This window comes from Eleutherodactylus coqui, chromosome 9 (genome assembly GCF_035609145.1).
Source record: "Eleutherodactylus coqui strain aEleCoq1 chromosome 9, aEleCoq1.hap1, whole genome shotgun sequence".
In the NCBI taxonomy this organism is placed as follows: Eukaryota; Metazoa; Chordata; class Amphibia; order Anura; family Eleutherodactylidae; genus Eleutherodactylus; species Eleutherodactylus coqui.
The window spans coordinates 89,658,283-89,677,558 of record NC_089845.1 but is presented as its reverse complement, the minus strand read 5'-3'; the positions used below and the strand labels follow the sequence as shown (position 1 = coordinate 89,677,558).

Below are 19,276 nucleotides of genomic sequence, written 5' to 3'. Positions count from 1 at the left end.
TTCCGGCGCAATTCCGCAGTGTTTCATGCATCTCCTAGTGTATTGTACATTAGTGCATCCCCATTGACTACTATGGGTACTTTTGATTCACATATGCGCAGGAATAGAGCATATGACGTTTTTTTTTTTTGCATGACCAAAATGTGCAGGAAAATACAGAAACAGGCAAGAACTCCTTCTTGCATTTTCCCACGCACGGATTTGCTGTGGAAAGTCTGCAACAGACATTCTGCAGCGGATCCATAGCTGTAAGTCTGCACCAGGGCTCAGTCACACGGGCGTTTGTAACGGGCGTTTTTCTGCACGTCAAAAAATTTGCACTAGATAGAACCAATGCTTTTCAATAGCAGCGGTCACATGTGCGAATTTTACATGCGGAAAAACACCTGTGGTGAAAATTATAGGACACCGGTTCACAGAACGCATGTAACTGCGGCACACTGGTGTTCTGTGTTTGCGAAACCCCTGAATGCGATCTTCACCTTGCGCTCAAGGGGGCCGGCGGCAGCAGCGCCGACCCCATTAAGAACATTTAGTGAAGATCATGATCCTCTGCCACAGCTGTGACAGCTGTGGCAGAGTAGAACGATGTTCTCCTATTGAATTCAATGGGGCCGGCAATACAGCTGGCTCCATTGAAAGCAATGGGCTGCCCGCAAGTGCTGCAGTGATTTTTGGGGAAGGGCTTAAAATATAAGCCCTTCCCTGAAAAATCTATCCAAAAATGTGTAAAAAATAAAAAAAATGTATACTCACCTCTTTGCAGCTGCCGGGGCTCAGCCGCATCCATCCGGCTCTTCTCCTACACTGCTATGAATAGTGTTTAGCAGCCGGGGATTTAAAATCCCTGCTTGCTGAATGGGCTGCCTCTGATTGGCTGAGCTGCAGAGTGTTAAGGCAGCAGTATGCAGTCCTAAGCTCTCACTCACGACCTGAAGGTTGTGAGTTCAATCCCTGCATGGTTCAGGTATCCGGCTCAAGGTTTCCATCCTTTTGAGGTCGGTAAAATGTCTATCCAGCTTACTGGGGGGTAATAAATAAATAACCCAAAAGGAATATGTTACTGCTATACAAATAACAATGTGAGTTACTGGAAGTATACTAGTCACTAGAAAAAGTGTAGTGTAATCAGCCTTGTCCTGCCAGTGTTTCAGCCCTGCTGCCACTAGGTATGCCCTCCTGTACTACATTATTATCCATTACACATAGTTGCGCCCGAAACCTTATAGCAGCACTGATGAAACACGTTCTAGGCTGCTGTACCATCCTACAAGCACAGGACAAGCATGTTGAGTGTCTTCTGCATGCCCTGTGAAATCCTGCACCGTATGTAGGTGAGCTAGGACACGGCTGCTGCACCATGTAGTGGGTGACAGCCCACAGGTGAAGTTGGGCTCCTTATGGGCATGGGCTGCTGACAGAAGTAGCAGTACCACCTGTACTGGCATGATGGCATCCCTGGGAATACGGTGATGCCTAACTGCATCAGGGAGTTCCTCCTAAACCAAGAGGCAAGCTCTCCTCATGCACTCCTGAAAAACAGATTCACCCACCACCCAATAGGTCATCTCCTAATTGTTAGGTTACCAAGTTGTACAGATGTAGCCAAGTTTAACTTGACTGTACTAACTTGCTGGAACAAGTTATCTTAACACCATAAAAGCTACTTTGCTAACAGCTTTGCTGCAGCTGGACGTACAGACGTGGGGCAGCATTTCCTATGAATTCACAGCGAAATCTGCCCTTCTTCCATTCCATTCCATTGCAGATTTTGCAGCGGATTCAAGCTATGCATTGCAAAGGGTAGAATCTGCTGGTCTTGTACAACACGAGGGGCATGCTGGGAATCTGAACATCTGCAGAATGATAACATTTCCGTGCAGAGTTTTCTGGGGCTACCTACAAACAGCCAAGTGCAATATCGCACTTGTGAATGTGTGAGATACCCGCGGATGCGATCCAGTTTCCTTTAAAAACGCTCCCCATCACTTCAGTACAGCAGCGATCCCATTGTTTTAAATGGGAAACCTCACATCGCGCTTGTGCGCACATCGCACGCCATGCGGTGTTTTCCTGTGCCATTAAAAATAATGGATGATGCATTCTGAGGAACGCGAACAGATCGAGTATGCCGCGTCATGTATATGACTCCGTTCAAAAGAATGGGGTTCATATTCGTGCAAGATTTGTATGTCTCGCAACGCACAAATCTCGCACAATTTTCTTAGCCCTATGAAAGCGGTCTGAGGCTGGGATTTTCCACATGTATTGGACTGTAAATTGCTATATGTGTGTGGCAGTGCTGGATTACCATATAGAGAAAGTCGGCACTGGCCTATGGGTCCCATGCCTTTTAGGGGCCCCAAAAGTAAACAATATTGATTTGATCTTGAAAGAAAATTACACTCAAGCTTTCTTACATTTTTTTAGGTAAGATAGAAAACATGAATCATCTTAAAGAAAAGAAAACTTAACATTAAGGACTCTACAGAAAATACTGCATTAATGTAATGTACCCATTACCAACGTAAAGCAAATAAACCCCTGACATCAGGCTCACATTATAGTTTGTCACATAAACACTTATCTTCTGTCAGCTGGTAAAAAATGTTGTTGGAAAGTACATAAGTGTAAATGTCATCTCCATCCAGCAGCTGACGGGCACACTACACCGCGTAGTTCAATGTTACTCCACTAGAGGGCGCGCACAAGAAACCTGGAGAAACAACTGGTGCTAGTAGAATATCTGCAAGTAGAAACGCTGAGAACACAGACAAGTATATATATATACCTGATATTAATGTCTGTTTTGTGTAATAATATTGGTTTATTATAATTGTTGGTTGGTAAAATTAAAACTGTATATTCAGAGGCATAACTTGAAGCTCCTGGGTACCAATGCAAAATTTGTAACAGGGCCCCCAACTAGAATGCTTTATTCATAGTACTGGGCTCCCTATATGGAGAAGAGAGGCCTTATGGGCCCCCTAAGGCTCCTGGGCCCGGGTGCAACTGCATCCCCTATATTTACGCCTCTGTAATATAGGAGATAATTCGCAAGGAAGACCCAAGATTTTGACCAGCCTTCACAGGGTTTAATCTGGAATTGGTTTGTGGTGTAGAATTTGCCACAACTCCCCCACATTGGACTTCCCTTACTTTCTTCACGTAAAGGGGTTGTGCCATGTAGACACTCTTTCTAAATCCAGCTGACAACTACATCATGTGATCGCTGTGGGTCTGGCTGCTGTAAACCCGAATAGGTGACCCTGTAATACAGGTTATGATTTTCAGTGACTCTTGACTCCAGATAAGAGTGGAGGGACTGCAGAAGCCCCACTATGACATCCACATTGCCCTATAGGGGACATGTAAAAGTGTTACATGCCTGCTTTTAAAAGAACAGAAATAGTCCTATTGTCAGCAAAGAGAGAACGCAGAATGAGACATGCCAAACCCGCTTGACTGTCACGGCTCGCCAGACGTGAATGGATGAGCACTGAGGTGACGTCATGGCATCAGCCCCAGCACACATGATCCTCACGCTGGCGCATACTTACTGTCATTTTGGTGCTGGACCCCAGCAGGGACACTTCTCTACTGGTCTGCGGACTGATTCGTTGGCTGGGAGGTGAGTATCCCAGCCAGTCGGCTCTAGTTTGTGTATATTTATTCTAGCTCCTCCTCACAGCGGACGCTGGTTATACTCTGGTGGAAAGTATTCCTGCTCCGGCCAGCGATTCCTGGTTCTGACCTACACTTATATTATGATAAGTCTGCTGGGGTGCTTGTACATCATTTTCCCTTGTGTTATTACATTGAGTGTCATTTTACCTTCTGTTTGGTCACACCGCTCAGCCAATCAGAGGCAGCGCTTTCTGAAGGCGGGGATTTTTCAATTCCCGGCCACCAGAAGACAGATAAAGGCTGCCGAGGATGGAGAGAAGAGCCAGACTGCTCTTCAGGTGAGTTAATTTTTTTTTTTACCTTTTTATTCCAGCTAGAGATGATTTTCGGGCTAAGGCTTATATTTCAGGCCCTTCCCCCAAAATGATCACTGCGGGCGATGCCTTCATCCCATTGCTTTCAGCAGCGTCAGCCCCATTGAAAGCAATGGGATAACATCACGGACCTCTCCACAGCTGTATCAGGGGAGCGCGATGTACTTCCTCTGTTTTTAATGGGGTCAACGCTGCTGCCGCCGGCCCCATTGAGAACAATGGGGGATAGTGCCGATTATTCTGGAGTGAAGACATAGCAAATGAGAATGAAACCATTGAAAATCATTTGTTTCCTAATCATGCATTTTCACTTGCTCTCGCATCGCAGAAAAGTCTATCGCAAGTGTGTACGAGCCCTTAGAACGTAGCCAATATGCCCAGATCCAATGCAAAATTGACCTACACGTATACAGTACCATCATGTATGTACTAGATGTATAGCAGTGAACCTACACGTTACATCAGACAGCATGTCTAACAAACTGGAGGTCCACAAATAATGAAGCTGGGCTATATACACACATCAGCAAAATCAGAATGACGTGTTAATGGCTATTGTGAGCTTCAAGCAATCATGAAAATATCAGCATCACAGAGCTAAATTTCCCATTTAGAAAAGCTTTCCATTCATCTGTAACATGCAATATTGTAACGAAATGCCTTCCCGAAGCCGCTAAGAGCAGTCGGATGCTAATGCTTTTACCATACTATGATGAGTTTTTCATGATTCATGGTGTTTAAAATATACAAGAGTGCCTTTTTCAATTGGAAGTTTCTCATAGATTGAATGCATCATCAAGGCGATTGTTCATGCATGGAAGAACAACAAGCAAAATGATATGAACCATTTTTAAGCTCTACACTTAAGCAAAGGAAAACAGTTGTAATACAAACTATTAGATGTAGTTTTCAGTCTCAGTACATCTCCTATGGAAAAATCCCAGCCAACTAGATGGTACTATTCAGCTGTACGATATCCTTTACTAACCACCACTAATACACGAGTCAGCTCCTGCCCTACCGTGGGATGTGGCTTTCAGGTCGTCATACGCCATATACCGGGCACTAAGTATATTATTACAGCATGTGACCAGGCCAGTCCATCAGATGATAGTCAATCCTTTCTCTTCTTTCCTCCGATGCAGACTAAGGGCGGCTTCACACAGGCATATGCGCAAAAGTGCTCGCCGCAGTGCAACATGTTTGCACAGTGAGCAAGGTTGGATGAGGCAGATTTGCGCATGTCTACACATATTACTTTACTTTTTGCGCACACAGGGCCAGTTCATACAGGGGCACATCACACCCCTTCCGTGGTTTAAAAGGTTATTTAGCCTAATAAGGTTCAGATGTGTTCTGTTTTTGCAGAATTGTGCAGCGTATTGCACATCTGTGCACTTCCCATAGACTTCTATGGGGCCTTTGGAGTGCAATGCGCATAAAAATAGAGCATGCTGACGTTTTCCCCGCTCGCTAAAAAAGGTAATGAAAATGAGCTTATTAAAGTCCATTGTGTCACGTTGTACTCCTGGGACCTGTAGTACTATGGGTGTCCAGGAGTACACTGCTGCAGATATGGGTGATTTGTCTGGCTGATGGTGTGGAGTTCTCCAGCCAGCCAATCACCACCGGTCTGCTGCATATAAATACCAGCCCCTCTTGCTGGCGGGCACTTGTCATTTATTTCTTTTGCTAGTTTTATCTTTCCCTCGCAGTAACCCTGGTGCTTGGAGTCATGCATCTTCTGCTGTGGTGTTACTTGCTTGCATAGGGTTCTGGGTGGGATTCCCTGTTTGTTGGTGTGATCAGCAACATGTTCATGGTGTATGTTCCTTGTCTGTTTGTGTGTGTGTGAACTGTGTCCTGTTCAGCTTGTATGCCGTTTACCATCTAAGGCAAGCCAGGCCCTTAGGGACAGTCTTTAGGTTCCAGCATAGGGCCATTCCTATTGGGACAATCGCCCTGCTTGCAGGCAGGACTCTTGGGGTTAAAGGGGTTGTCCCGCGCCGAAACGGGTTTTTTTTTTGCATAGGCCCCCCGTTCAGCGCAGGACAAACCCAAGGGATGTGTTGAAATTTAAAAAAAAAATTTTACTTACCCGAATCCCCTCTCTGCAACTTCTTCCTTCTTTTCCTCCGAGATGGCCGCCGGGATCTTCACCCACGATGCACCGCGGGTCTTCTCCCATGGTGCACCGTGGGCTCTGTGCCGTCCATTGCCGATTCCAGCCTCCTGATTGGCTGGAATCGGCACACTGACGGGGCGGAGCTACGCGATGACGCGTAGAAGGGGCGGAGCCAGAACGCCGCTCGTGCCTGGACCGACCAGAAGGGAGAAGACCCTTCTGCGCAAGCGCGTCTAATCGGGCGATTAGACGCTGAAATTAGACGGCACCATGGAGACGGGGACGCCAGCGCAGGGAAGGTGAGTATATAACTTCTGTATGGCACATATTTCATGCACGATGTATATTACAAAGTGCATGTATATGGCCATACAGAAGTGTTTAACTTAACTTGTCATCGCGGGACAACCCCTTTAAGTTGTCTTGCTAGAGTAGGGACTGACGAGACAATGAGGACCCTTGTCATGGGCTCGTGAGCTTAAGTATCTTGGCCAAAATACAAACCAATACCTTGAACGTACTTTAGCTATTGCATCTGGTTATGCGTGTTACTATCCTAGGTAAGAGTTTTGGTGTTTTTCAGTTGTTGTCTGTTCACAAGTCCCGCTTGCAGTTCACATTGTTACGGTGTTCAGCATGTATGCATGTTGCCCTAACCCAATCCGTTCCCTCCAGTCCTTGGTTGCGTCCATGTAGGTCGTTGTTTCCACAGTATGTCCACCAGAACATATTTCCTACGGGGAAAATCTGCAATGAACTTGTGGAAACATCCACTTGTTACCAGAGGATTTGCAGTGGACTTTGCCACAGCTTTCACCCCATGTATTGTAAAGGGTGTAATTCACAGCAAAATCAGCAGTGTATACTGACATGCCACAGAATTGAAATCCACATCGCAGACTGATTTACGCATAATTCTATTTCACAGCAGGAGTTTGACTTTTAGTAAAACCTCATCCACTATGCTGCTGCACACAGTTAGGCCTTAGTCAGACGGGCGTTTTTAGCTGTGATTTGCGCATGCGCATGCGTCCGGCGATTTTATAAAACCATTGCTTTGCAATGGTATCGGACACATGAGCGCTTATTATGCGCTCGTCCGATAAATTATAGAACAGAAATCGCAGATCGCACCTATCTGCGATCTGCGATTCCTGTTCTCTTCTCTATATGCACTCAATGGGGCCGGCGGCAGCAGCGCCGACCCCATTGAGAACATATAGAAGACAAATCATTCTTCTCTGCACAGCTGTAACAGCTGTGGCAGAGAAGAACGATGTTTGCCCATTGAATTCAATGGAGCCGGCAATACAGCCGCTCCATTGAAAGCAATGGGCTGCCGGCGTGCGCGGGGTGAATTGTCGGGAAGGGCTTAAATATATAAGCCCTTCCCTGCAATTCATCCTAAAATGTGTTAAAATAAAAAAAAATTGTATACTCACCTTTCCGCTGCAGCCGGAGTCCAGCCGCGGCCGCTGTCAGTTCTCCTGAACTGCTTCTCGGCACTATTCAGCCGGCGGGGCTTTAAAATCCCCGCCTGCTGAATGATCTGCCTCTGATTGGTCACAGCCCTGACCAATCAGAGGCAGGTTTCACTCACACACCCATTCATGAATCCATGAATGGGTGAGTGACTGCTGCCTCTCAGGGCTGAGCCAATCAGGGGCAGGTCTGACTCACATCCATTCATGAATTCATGAATGGGTGTGAGTGAGACATGCCTCTGATTGGCTCAGTGCTGAGCCAATCAGGGGGCAGGTCTGACTCACACCCCCTTCACACCCACTGCAGGACGGCCGCGCGGAGCTCCGGCTGCCGGGAGAAGGTGAGTATATATATATTTTTTATTTTTACACATTTACACAACTGCGGCCACGCGCACACACACAGATTCTGCGGCCACGCGCACACACACAGATTCTGCGGCCACGCGCACACACAGATTCTGCGGCCACGCGCACACACACAGATTCTGCGGCCACGTGTGTGTGTGCGCGTGGCCGCAGTTTCTGGGTGTGTGCGCGCATGTCCCCAGAATCTGTGTGTGCATGCGCGTGGCCCCAGAATCTGTATTGGAGCTACTGTGGGGGTCACTTTTACTATTGTGGTTGACATAGGAGACACTATTAGTAATAGTTTCCCCTATATCAGCCCCAGTAATAATAGTATTACCACTGAGGTCACCGTGGTGGTCACTATTACTAGTGAGGCCACTGGGGGGATCACTATTACTAGTGAGGCCACTGGCGCGGTCACTATTACTAGTGAGGCCACTGTGGGGGCCACTATTACTAGTAAAGTCGCTGTGGCGGTCGCTATTACTAGTGAGGCCGCTGTGGCGGTCACTATTACTAGTGAGGCCGCTGTGGCGGTAACTATTACTAGTGAGGCCGCTGTGGCGGTAACTATTACTAGTGATGCCGCTGTGGCGGTCACCATTACTAGTGAGGCCGCTGTGGCGGTCACCATTACTAGTGAGGCCGCTGTGGCGGTAACTATTACTAGTGATGCCGCTGTGGCGGTAACTATTACTAGTGATGCCGCTGTGGCAGTCACCATTACTAGTGAGGCCGCTGTGGCGGTCACCATTACTAGTGAGGCCGCTGTGGCGGTAACTATTACTAGTGATGCCACTGTGGCGGTAACTATTACTAGTGATGCCGCTGTGGCAGTCACCATTACTAGTGAGGCCGCTGTGGCGGTCACCATTACTAGTGAGGCCGATGCGGCGGTCACCATTACTAGTGAGGCCGATGTGGCGGTCACCATTACTAGTGAGGCCGCTGTGGCGGTCACCATTACTAGTGAGGCCGATGTGGCGGTCACCATTACTAGTGACAGATTCTGGAACCACACACACACACGCAGAATCTGGGGCCACGCACGCACAGACACAGATTCTGGAACCACACGCACACACAGATACTAAGGCCACACGTGCACAGACACAGATTCTGGGGCCACGCATGCACACACACAGATTCTGGGGCCACGCGCGCACACACACAAATTTTGGGGCACACACACACAGATTCTGGGGAACACACATACACAGATTCTGGAACAGCGCACACACACAGATTCTGGGGCCGCGCGCACAGACACAGATTCTGGGGCCGCGCGCACAGACACAGATTCTGCGGCCACGCACACACACACAGATTCTGCGGCCCCGTGCACACACACAGACTCTGCGGCCCCGTGCACACACACAGACTCTGCGGCCCCGTGCACACACACAGACTCTGCGGCCCCGTGCACACACACAGACTCTGCGGCCCCGTGCACACACACAGATTCTGGAACCACACACACACACACGCAGAATCTGGGGCCACGCACGCACAGACACAGATTCTGGAACCACACGCGCACAGACACAGATTCTGGGGCCACGCACGCACACACACAGATTCTGGGGCCACGCGCGCACACACGCAGATTTTGGGGCACACACATACACAGATTCTGGGGCCACGCACACACACACACACAGATTCTGGGGCACACACATACACAGATTCTGGAACCGCGCACAGACACAGATTCTGGGGCCGCGCGCACACACACAGATTCAGGGGCCACGCGCGCGCACACAGATTCTGGGGCCACGCGCGCACATACACAGATTCTGGGGCCACGCGCGCACACACACAGATTATGGGGCCACGCGCACACACACACACACAGATTCTGGTGGGGCCATGCGCGCACACACAGATTCTGGGGCCACACGCGCACACACACAGAGATTCTGGGGCCACGCGCGCACACACACAGATTCTGGGGCCACGCGCGCACACACACAGATTCTGGGGCCACACGCGCACACACACAGATTCTGGGGCCACACGCGCACACACACAGATTCTGGGGCCACGCGCACACACACAGATTCTGGGGCCGCGCGCACACACACAGATTCTGGGGCCACGCGCGCACACACACAGATTCTGGGGCCATGCGCGCACACACAGATTCTAGGGCCACGTGCAAACACACATCCTGGGGCCACGCGCACACACACAGATTCTGTGGCGAAACACACAGATTCTGCGTCCACGCACACAGATTCTGCGGCCACGCGCACACACACACACAGATTCTAGGGCCACGCACACACACACAGATTCTAGGGCCACGCACACACACACAGATTCTACAGCCACGTACACATACACAGATTCTAGGGCCACGAGCGCACACACACACAGATTCACGCGTACACAAACACAGATTCTGGCGCCAATCGCACACACATACACTGATTCAGGGGCCACGCACACACAGATTCTGGGGCCACGCGCACACACACAGATTCTGGGGCCACGCGCGCACACACACAGATTCTGGGGCCACGCGCGCACACACACAGACTCTGGGGCCACGCGCGTACACACACAGATTCTGGGGCCACGCGCGCACACACACAGATTCTGGGGCCACGAGCGCACACACACAGATTCTGGGGCCACGAGCATACACACACACAGATTCTGCGGCCGCGCACGTACACACACACAGATTCTGCGGCCACGCACGTACACACACACACAGATTCTGGGGCCAAGCGCACACACATACACTGATTCTGGGGCCACGCGCACACACAAATTCTGGGGCCACGCGCGCACACACACAGATTCTGGGGCCACGCGCGCACACACACAGATTCTGGGGCCACGAGCGCACACACACAGATTCTGCGGCCACGCCCGTACACACACACACAGATTCTGCGGCCGCGCACGTACACACACACAGATTCTGCGGCCACGCACGTACACACACAGATTCTGGGGCCAAGCGCACACACATACACAGACAGATTCTGGGGCCAAGCGCACACACATACACAGACAGATTCTGGGGCCAAGCGCACACACATACACTGATTCTGGGGCCACGCACACACACAGATCCTGGGGCCACGCGCACACAGATTCTTGGGCCACGCGCACACACACAGATTCTAGGGCTACGCACACACACGCACAGATTCTGGGGCCACGCGCACACACACAGATTCTGGGGCCACGCGCGCACACACACAGATTCTGGGGCCATGCGCGCACACACACAGATTCTGGGGCCATGCGCGCACACACACAGATTCTGGGGCCACGAGCGCACACACACAGATTCTGCGGCTGCGCACGTATACACACACAGATTCTGCGGCCACGCGCGTACACACACACAGATTCTGCGGCCGCGCGCGCGCACACACACACAGATTCTGCGGCCACGCGCGTACACACACACACAGATTCTGCGGCCGCGCACGTACACACACACAGATTCTGCGGCCGCGCGCGCACACACACACAGATTCTGGGGCCAAGCGCACACACAGATTCTGGGGCCACACACACACACAAATTCTGGGGCCACGAGCGCACACACAGAGTCTGGGGCCACGCGCACACACAGCTTCTGGGGCCACACGCACACACAGCTTCTGGGGCCACACGCACACACAGCTTCTTGTGCCACACACACACACAGCTTCTGAGGCCACACACACAGCTTTTGGGGGTCACACACACACAGATTGTGGGGCCACGCGCACACACACAGATTCTGGGGCCACACACATACACAGCTTCTGGCACCACACACACACTCACAGATTCTGGGGCCACACACGCACACAGATTCTGGGGCCACACACGCACACAGATTCTGGGGCCACACACGCACACAGATTCTGGGGCCACACACATACAGAGATTCTGGGGTCACACACATACACAGATTCTGAGGCGCCACACACACACACACAGATTCTGGGGCCACACACACACACAGATTCTGCGGCCGCGCACGTACACACACACAGATTCTGCGGCCGCGCGCGCACACACACACAGATTCTGGGGCCAAGCGCACACACAGATTCTGGGGCCACACACACACACAAATTCTGGGGCCACGAGCGCACACACAGAGTCTGGGGCCACGCGCACACACAGCTTCTGGGGCCACACGCACACACAGCTTCTGGGGCCACACGCACACACAGCTTCTTGTGCCACACACACACACAGCTTCTGAGGCCACACACACAGCTTTTGGGGGTCACACACACACAGATTGTGGGGCCACGCGCACACACACAGATTCTGGGGCCACACACATACACAGCTTCTGGCACCACACACACACTCACAGATTCTGGGGCCACACACGCACACAGATTCTGGGGCCACACACGCACACAGATTCTGGGGCCACACACGCACACAGATTCTGGGGCCACACACATACAGAGATTCTGGGGTCACACACATACACAGATTCTGAGGCGCCACACACACACACACAGATTCTGGGGCCACACACACACACAGATTCTAGGGGGCACACACGCACAGATTCTGGGACCACACATGCACACAGATTCTGGGGTCACACACGCACACAGATTTTGGGGCCACACACATACAGAGATTCTGGGGTCACACACATACACAGATTCTGAGGCACCACACACACAGATTCTGGGGCCACACACACACACAGATTCTAGGGGGCACACACGCACAGATTCTGGGGCCACATACGCACACAGATTCTGGGGTCACACACGCACACAGATTTTGGGGCCACACACATACAGAGATTCTGGGGTAACACACATACAAAGATTCTGGGGTCACACACACACACAGATTCTGGGACAACACACACACAGATTCTGGGGTCACACACACACACAGATTCTGGGGTCACACACACACACAGATTCTGGGGTCACACACACACACACAGATTCTGGGGTCACACACACACACACAGATTCTGGGGTCACACACACACACACACACACACACACACACACAGATTCTGGGGCCACACACACTGATTCTGGGACCACACACACACAGATTTTGGGGCCACACACACACACAGATTTTGGGGCCACACACACAGATTCTGGGGCCGCACACACATACAGAAATTCTGGGGCCACACAGGACGACATTGTGGCCCCCATCTTGTGACCCCTCTCCTAGACCTGTACCACTGGCCCCATGATTCCGAGCACTGCCTGCACTTTGTGACATCTACAACAATATACTATGTGAAGGGTGAGAAAGAGGAACTGCCAGGAGTCACGACAGAGGGCGGGGCCTGCGGGGACTGAGGGGACTGCCCGGATTGCCCGGCACACGTAGGGAGGCTGCAGTGCCCGGAGAGTCTGTCAGTCCCTGACCCTCACAGGATGGCGGGCTCCATATACAACAACCTGGTGGCCAAGTTGGTGATGACTGGTGACTCCAACGTGGGCAAGACGTGTGTGGTGAGCCGGTACACCGACGACAGGCTGCCCACCTACCTCTCTACAGTGGGTGAGTGGCTGCTGCAAGTACTACCAGGTCCTGGAGCTACTACTAGTAGTATGCGGAGGACATGCTGGGGGTAGTAGTTCCACAGTGGGTGAGTGGCTGCTGCGTGTACTACCTGGTCCTGGAGCTTCTACTATTAGTATGCGGAGGACATGCTGGGGGTAGTAGTTCCACAGCCGGGGAGAGGCTGCTGCAGGTACTACGAGGTCCTGGAGCTACAACTACTAGTATGTGAAGGACATGCTGGGGGTAGTAGTTCCACAGTGGGTGAGTGGCTGCTGCATGTACTACCTGGTCCTGGAGCTACAACTACTAGTATGTGAAGGACATGCTGGGGGTAGTAGTTCCACAGTGGGTGAGTGGCTGCTGCGTGTACTACCTGGTCCTGGAGCTACTACTAGTAGTATGCGGAGGACATGCTGGGGGTAGTAGTTCCACAGTGGGTGAGTGGCTGCTGCGTGTACTACCTGGTCCTGGAGCTTCTACTATTAGTATGCGGAGGACATGCTGGGGGTAGTAGTACCACAGTGGGTGAGTGGCTGCTGCGTGTACTACCTGGTCCTGGAGCTACTACTACTAGTATGCGGAGGACATGCTGGGGGTAGTAGTTCCCCAGTGGGTGAGTGGCTGCTGCATGTACTACCTGGTCCTGGAGCTACTACTAGTAGTATGCGGAGGACATGCTGGGGGTAGTAGTTCCACAGTGGGTGAGTGGCTGCTGCGTGTACTACCAGGTCCTGGAGCTACTATTAGTATGCGAAGGACATGCTGGGGATAGTAGTACCACAGCGGGGGAGAGGCTGCTGTAGGATTACGCCACTAAGATGGTACGTTTTTATTCCCGGTCACCCCCAGGCGGCTTTCACATGAATATACTGGGGCGTATTTACACGGGCGATATGCCCACACGAGTTCTGGCTGACTACAGTGTCGGCGTAATTGGAACGAGAAAAAATGTATTTGAACGGGTTTTATGCGCACACGATCTTTCCTTCACGCCGCCAGTCTGGGTCTGAAGAGGCGCTGCATGTCGTATTTGTGAGTCACGTGAGAATAGAGGATACAGAGCGCTGATCTCAATGGGTTCGTTCACATGAGCGGACTTTGTGCGTGTTTTCATGTGTATTGCGCATGGACATAGCACATATACTGAACTTATTGCCCATTGCAATTAGTGGTAACAATGCTCGCGTGTTTTGTTTGTTTTGCGCGTGCAAATATACATAACATACCCGTACGGGAAAAAACTGTAAACCTGTGTGCTTTTTGCGCACCTTCCGTGGAGTTCTATAGAATTCTATCCCCCTATCCACAGGGGAATAACTTGCTGATCGGTAGAGAACAGGACTCCCATGCATGGTTCTGCTGTCGCTGTGGGGGTCGCTTCTCTCCCCCATAGTGACGTCATTCTGAATGGAGCATCCGCAGTCAGGGCTCCATTCATTTTAATACCCGGGGGGGGGGGCAGTCCCAATTAATCTTTGAAAATTCCTGGAGAACAGGAGAAGACCCAGAAGATTGGAGAAGGCCAAATGTTGTCCCTAGCTTCAAAAAATGAAATTAGGTGGATCCAGGAAACTACAGGCCTGTGAGCCTGACTTCTATACCTGGAAAGATCTTTGAGTAAATTGTTAACCCCTTAAGGACATGGAGTAATTTTTTTTTCTTCTACTTTAGCACAACAAAAACCCTTTTTTGGAGATTATTTTTTCTACATCGATGCATTCAAAGTTCCATGACTTTTTTATTTTTCCATGGACGAAGCATTGTAGGAACTTGTTTTTTGTATGACAACTTGTAATTTTTATTGGCACCATTTTGGGGTACATCTGGCATTTTTAATCACTTTTATTGCGTTTTTTGGAAGGCAAAACAAACAAAATCAGCATTTTGCCTCTGGTTTTTAAGATTTTTTTTACAGTTTTTGCCGTGTATGATAAATAGTGTGTTCAATTTATTGTACAGGTTGTTACAGATATGATGATACCAAATATGTGTGATCTTTTAATACTATATGGTACTGGTACATCTTGTCTCCACCGGGACTAGGGATGGAGATATGGGTTAGGCCTAGAGCACTGACAGGGAACCGACAGTTCACACCCCCAGTGGCAGGGTGGCTGCTGCACTGGAGTACAGATATAGCCCCTGGTGCAGGACCACGAACAGCACTGTGGATCGCCTTCCAAAGAGGCTGCAGAGCAGTGCAAGGTGCTGGCGATCCCACAGCATGGCAGGACGGAAGAGGCAGCTGAGCGGCGGCTGGAGGAGCGGCTTTATCACCGAGGAGGCAGCAGACCGCTGGACGGAGGTGCGGCGTTCCTACTATCCACTGTTACTGGTTGCCAGGAGGATATGCGACTGTGACAGAAGCTGGGATGGGAGTCCAGCGGGGAAAGTGACAGCCTGCAGCAGTCAATCACTACCTGTGGAAGTCACCTGGCCCTCCTCCCTCTCTGTCAACGCAGCAAACCCATGTCTCCACCCGTACTTCCAATGGAGATCAGATGCACCAGTACCTAAGAAGGCCGCGGCTGGAGGGGCACCTGCATGGGCCGTCCATAGGACAGTGGGGGCTATTCTGATGACATTGTATCTTGCACAGTTCCTGGTGACAGCCCTGTAGTCCTGACATTGGGAGTGGTTGTATGAATGCAGCATAACCAATGTCATTAAATGCAGGGTGTGCCTGATCTCTCCGTTGCCTGAGGCCAGAGCTGCACTAACCTTACATGAGGTCAGCTGCTGTAAAGCTCCAGACGGCCGTGGAGAACAACATTCCACCAGAACTAATTAGTCAGCATGGAACTAGTGATGTGCTCCGCTGGAAACAGCCGCACTGCCCCACTGGAATCATGTTTTCCAGGTTTTCTGTCTACTGTCCTAAATAAAGTTGTACAAGAATAGAAAACCTTTTTCCCACATGACGGCACCACCGCTGCTCACAGGTTGTGTGCGGTGCAGCAGGTCTGTGCTTTTCACTGCCATGGAGCTGAGCTGCAGTACCAGACACGACCCATTGACAGGTGTGGCGCTGTTTCTGGGATAAGGCAGGTATTCTAGATCAGTGTTCCCCAACTCCAGTCCTCAGGGACCGCCAACTGGTCATGTTTTCTGGATTTCCTCACTGTTGCACAGGTGATGTAATTATTGTGTGTGCCTCAGACATTGCCACAGGTGTTCTTACCATAGGATATCCTGAAAAACATGACCTGTTGGTGGTCCCTGAGGGCTGGAGTTGGCGACCCCTGTTCTAGATCACCCATTGCACCCTATCACTGCCAAGCACTTATGTAGTACAGATGTAGCAATCATTGACATGACTGATGCATCGACATTACTTGACTTCCAGCATTGCAGTGCCTTGTACTGACACATTACCTGTCATGTTAAAGTTTGCTACATCTGTATGTGAAAACTATAAACACGTGCTGTGGCTAGAGTACAGGGAGCCGAGCTTACATCTGGGCGTCGTATTAACCCCTTAAGGACCAGGCTATTTTGTCCCCAAAGGATCAGATACTTTTTAGGGATTTTACCCATGTGGTGGTTATACTGCTTCATTTTTTTCCTTTAGCTCCCAAAATTATTTTTTGCTGCGTTTTTTTTTTTTTGTTGTTGTTGTTTTTTTCCGTGACATATAGGGCAATTTTTTATGTCTGTTTTCCACTGCCTTTTTTTTTCAGTTTTTTTCATTTTATTGGGTGTAAAAAGCTAAAAAAAGTTTGTTTTTTTAACATTTGCAGTTGGGTTTTTGTTTTTTTATTCTATATTTATTTACACAAGAATAAAGTATGGGGATGGGTTCCTCATTTTGTTTCGGACATTTTGATATATAATATGTATGGTTTTGGATTACAGGGCACATACGGCGATGGTTTTGGTTGGCATCGGCTTTGGGTCATTTTCTTTTCACTTTCACTTCTTAGTACATATCGCTCATTAAGTGCTATGTACTCCGGGAAAGGAGAAGGCAGAGGCGGTTAAGAACTGCTTCTCCCTTCTCCTCCGGGTTCTCAGCTGTGACTAACAGCCAAGCACCCAACCTGCTCCTGCTTGATTGCAGGAGGAGAGGCTTTAATCCCCCCGCTGTATTTTTGTAACTGGGCCCTGATTAAAGCCCAGGACCAAGTGCTGTATATTTACCGTGCTTGGTCCTTAACGGACAAAAATACAGAAACACCTAATGCGGTTTGAATTCTGTTTTTCTGCTCCAAAAGCGGAACTAAGAAAGGAAATCCAAATGGAAATCCCTAGGGCCTAATTTACATGGCTGATATCCTCGCTCGGGTTTTGTGCATTGTGAGACGCACATAACTTGCATGAAAATTGACTCCATTGTATCCAGTGCAAATATAAGATGAGCCTGACATGTCAAAGTCCTCTATAGGTCTCCTTCACATGGCGGGTGGTGACAGCATATTGTGCGTGTGATATGCTGTACCCGTCTGCTATAAGCTCCCATGTTGCTGCTAACACATAAGACTGCAGTATGTTCCATCTTGGCGCATATTACACCAAGACATGGTGATTCGCAGCTCACAGCACGTACACAATGTCACTGCGTACTTGATGCGTACCGCGGCACGCAATGAATTACGCCCGTGTGAAGCCACCTATATACTATAAAATAAAAGCAGCAATAAGCTGGTTACTGAACGGGGTTTTGGGGAGAGAGATGCCTCTAAATTTGGGGTCTGGAAACTGAAGGTAAAAGCGGCACAAACTAAAGCAAACGACAGTCGTTAACAATGGAGGTCTTTTTGGTTATATTAAAATATGTCCATTTCAGCTGGACGAACTTGTCGGAGGAGAGGTTGGCATTCCTCTAATAACTTAGCATCCAGGCAGATGGCCAAGAGTGGAGAATCTTTCTTGGAAGAGTCTTAGGAGGTGTAATTGAGCCCTTGAGATGGATTGGGGTGTTATCAGCTCCTGGGAATGTTCTAAGTATTTAGTGTGACTAAGGAGGGACTTGTCTACTTTCCTCCTTGTTAATATACTAAAGGGCTCTAAATATGTTGGATGAATGAATCTAATTTGGACTTGTTCACATTATGGATGCAGGAAAATGGCCCCCACCAGCCGAACTGAACTGTCAGATTACGAAACTGAACGGCGCAGAACAGACCCAATGGACTATGATGAGGCCCGTACAGTTTGTCTGCCGGCCAGCATTTTACAGGATGAAAATGTTTTTTAGCGGAATTCAACAAAAGGGGTTCCAAAGGGAACCTCCAATGTGGACTACAATACCCAGACAGGTTATCAAAATTGGGGTTATTTACTATAGAAAAAAGGCAGCTGAGGGGCGACCAAATAACTATGTAGAAATGTATCAGGGGACAATACAGAGATCTCTGCCATCATCTGTTTATACCCAGGACTGCGATGCTAACGAGGGGATCCGCTACGTCTAGAGGTTTCTACACCGACATAGAAGGGGGTTCTTTACTGAAAGAGTAGTGGAACTCTCTGCCTGAGGACGTGGTGAAGGTGAACTCGATAAGAGTTTGGGGGGCCTGAACGCCTTTCTTGTGTAATAATATTATGTGTTATAGCCAACGGATTCCTCTGATTGACAGATGTGGGCTCAGGAAGGAAGTTTTTTCCTTAAACGAGGAAAATTGGCTTCTACCTCATTTTTTGTTTTTTTGCCTTCCTTAGGATCAACATAGGGGTTAATTGGCTGAACTGGATGGACATGTGTCTTTTTTCAGCCTAGCACACTGTGTTAATAGGACCTTAGTCCTAATAAATACCATAGGCCACATTCACATCTACTTTTGTCTTTCGCC

At 49.7% G+C, this 19,276-nt stretch overlaps 1 protein-coding gene across 1 annotated transcript in view; it reads left to right on the top strand.

Annotated features, from left to right (window-relative positions):
• The first annotated feature begins 13,281 nt into the window (after nucleotides 1-13,281).
• The window catches only part of LOC136578209 (ras-related protein Rab-8A-like), a 30,626-nt gene continuing 24,631 nt past the window's right edge, over nucleotides 13,282-19,276 (top strand). The window contains exon 1 of the mRNA XM_066578042.1: nucleotides 13,282-13,481. Within this exon, the coding sequence (XP_066434139.1) occupies nucleotides 13,355-13,481 (127 nt within the window). The 5' untranslated portion in view covers nucleotides 13,282-13,354. The remainder of the gene's footprint in view (nucleotides 13,482-19,276) is intronic.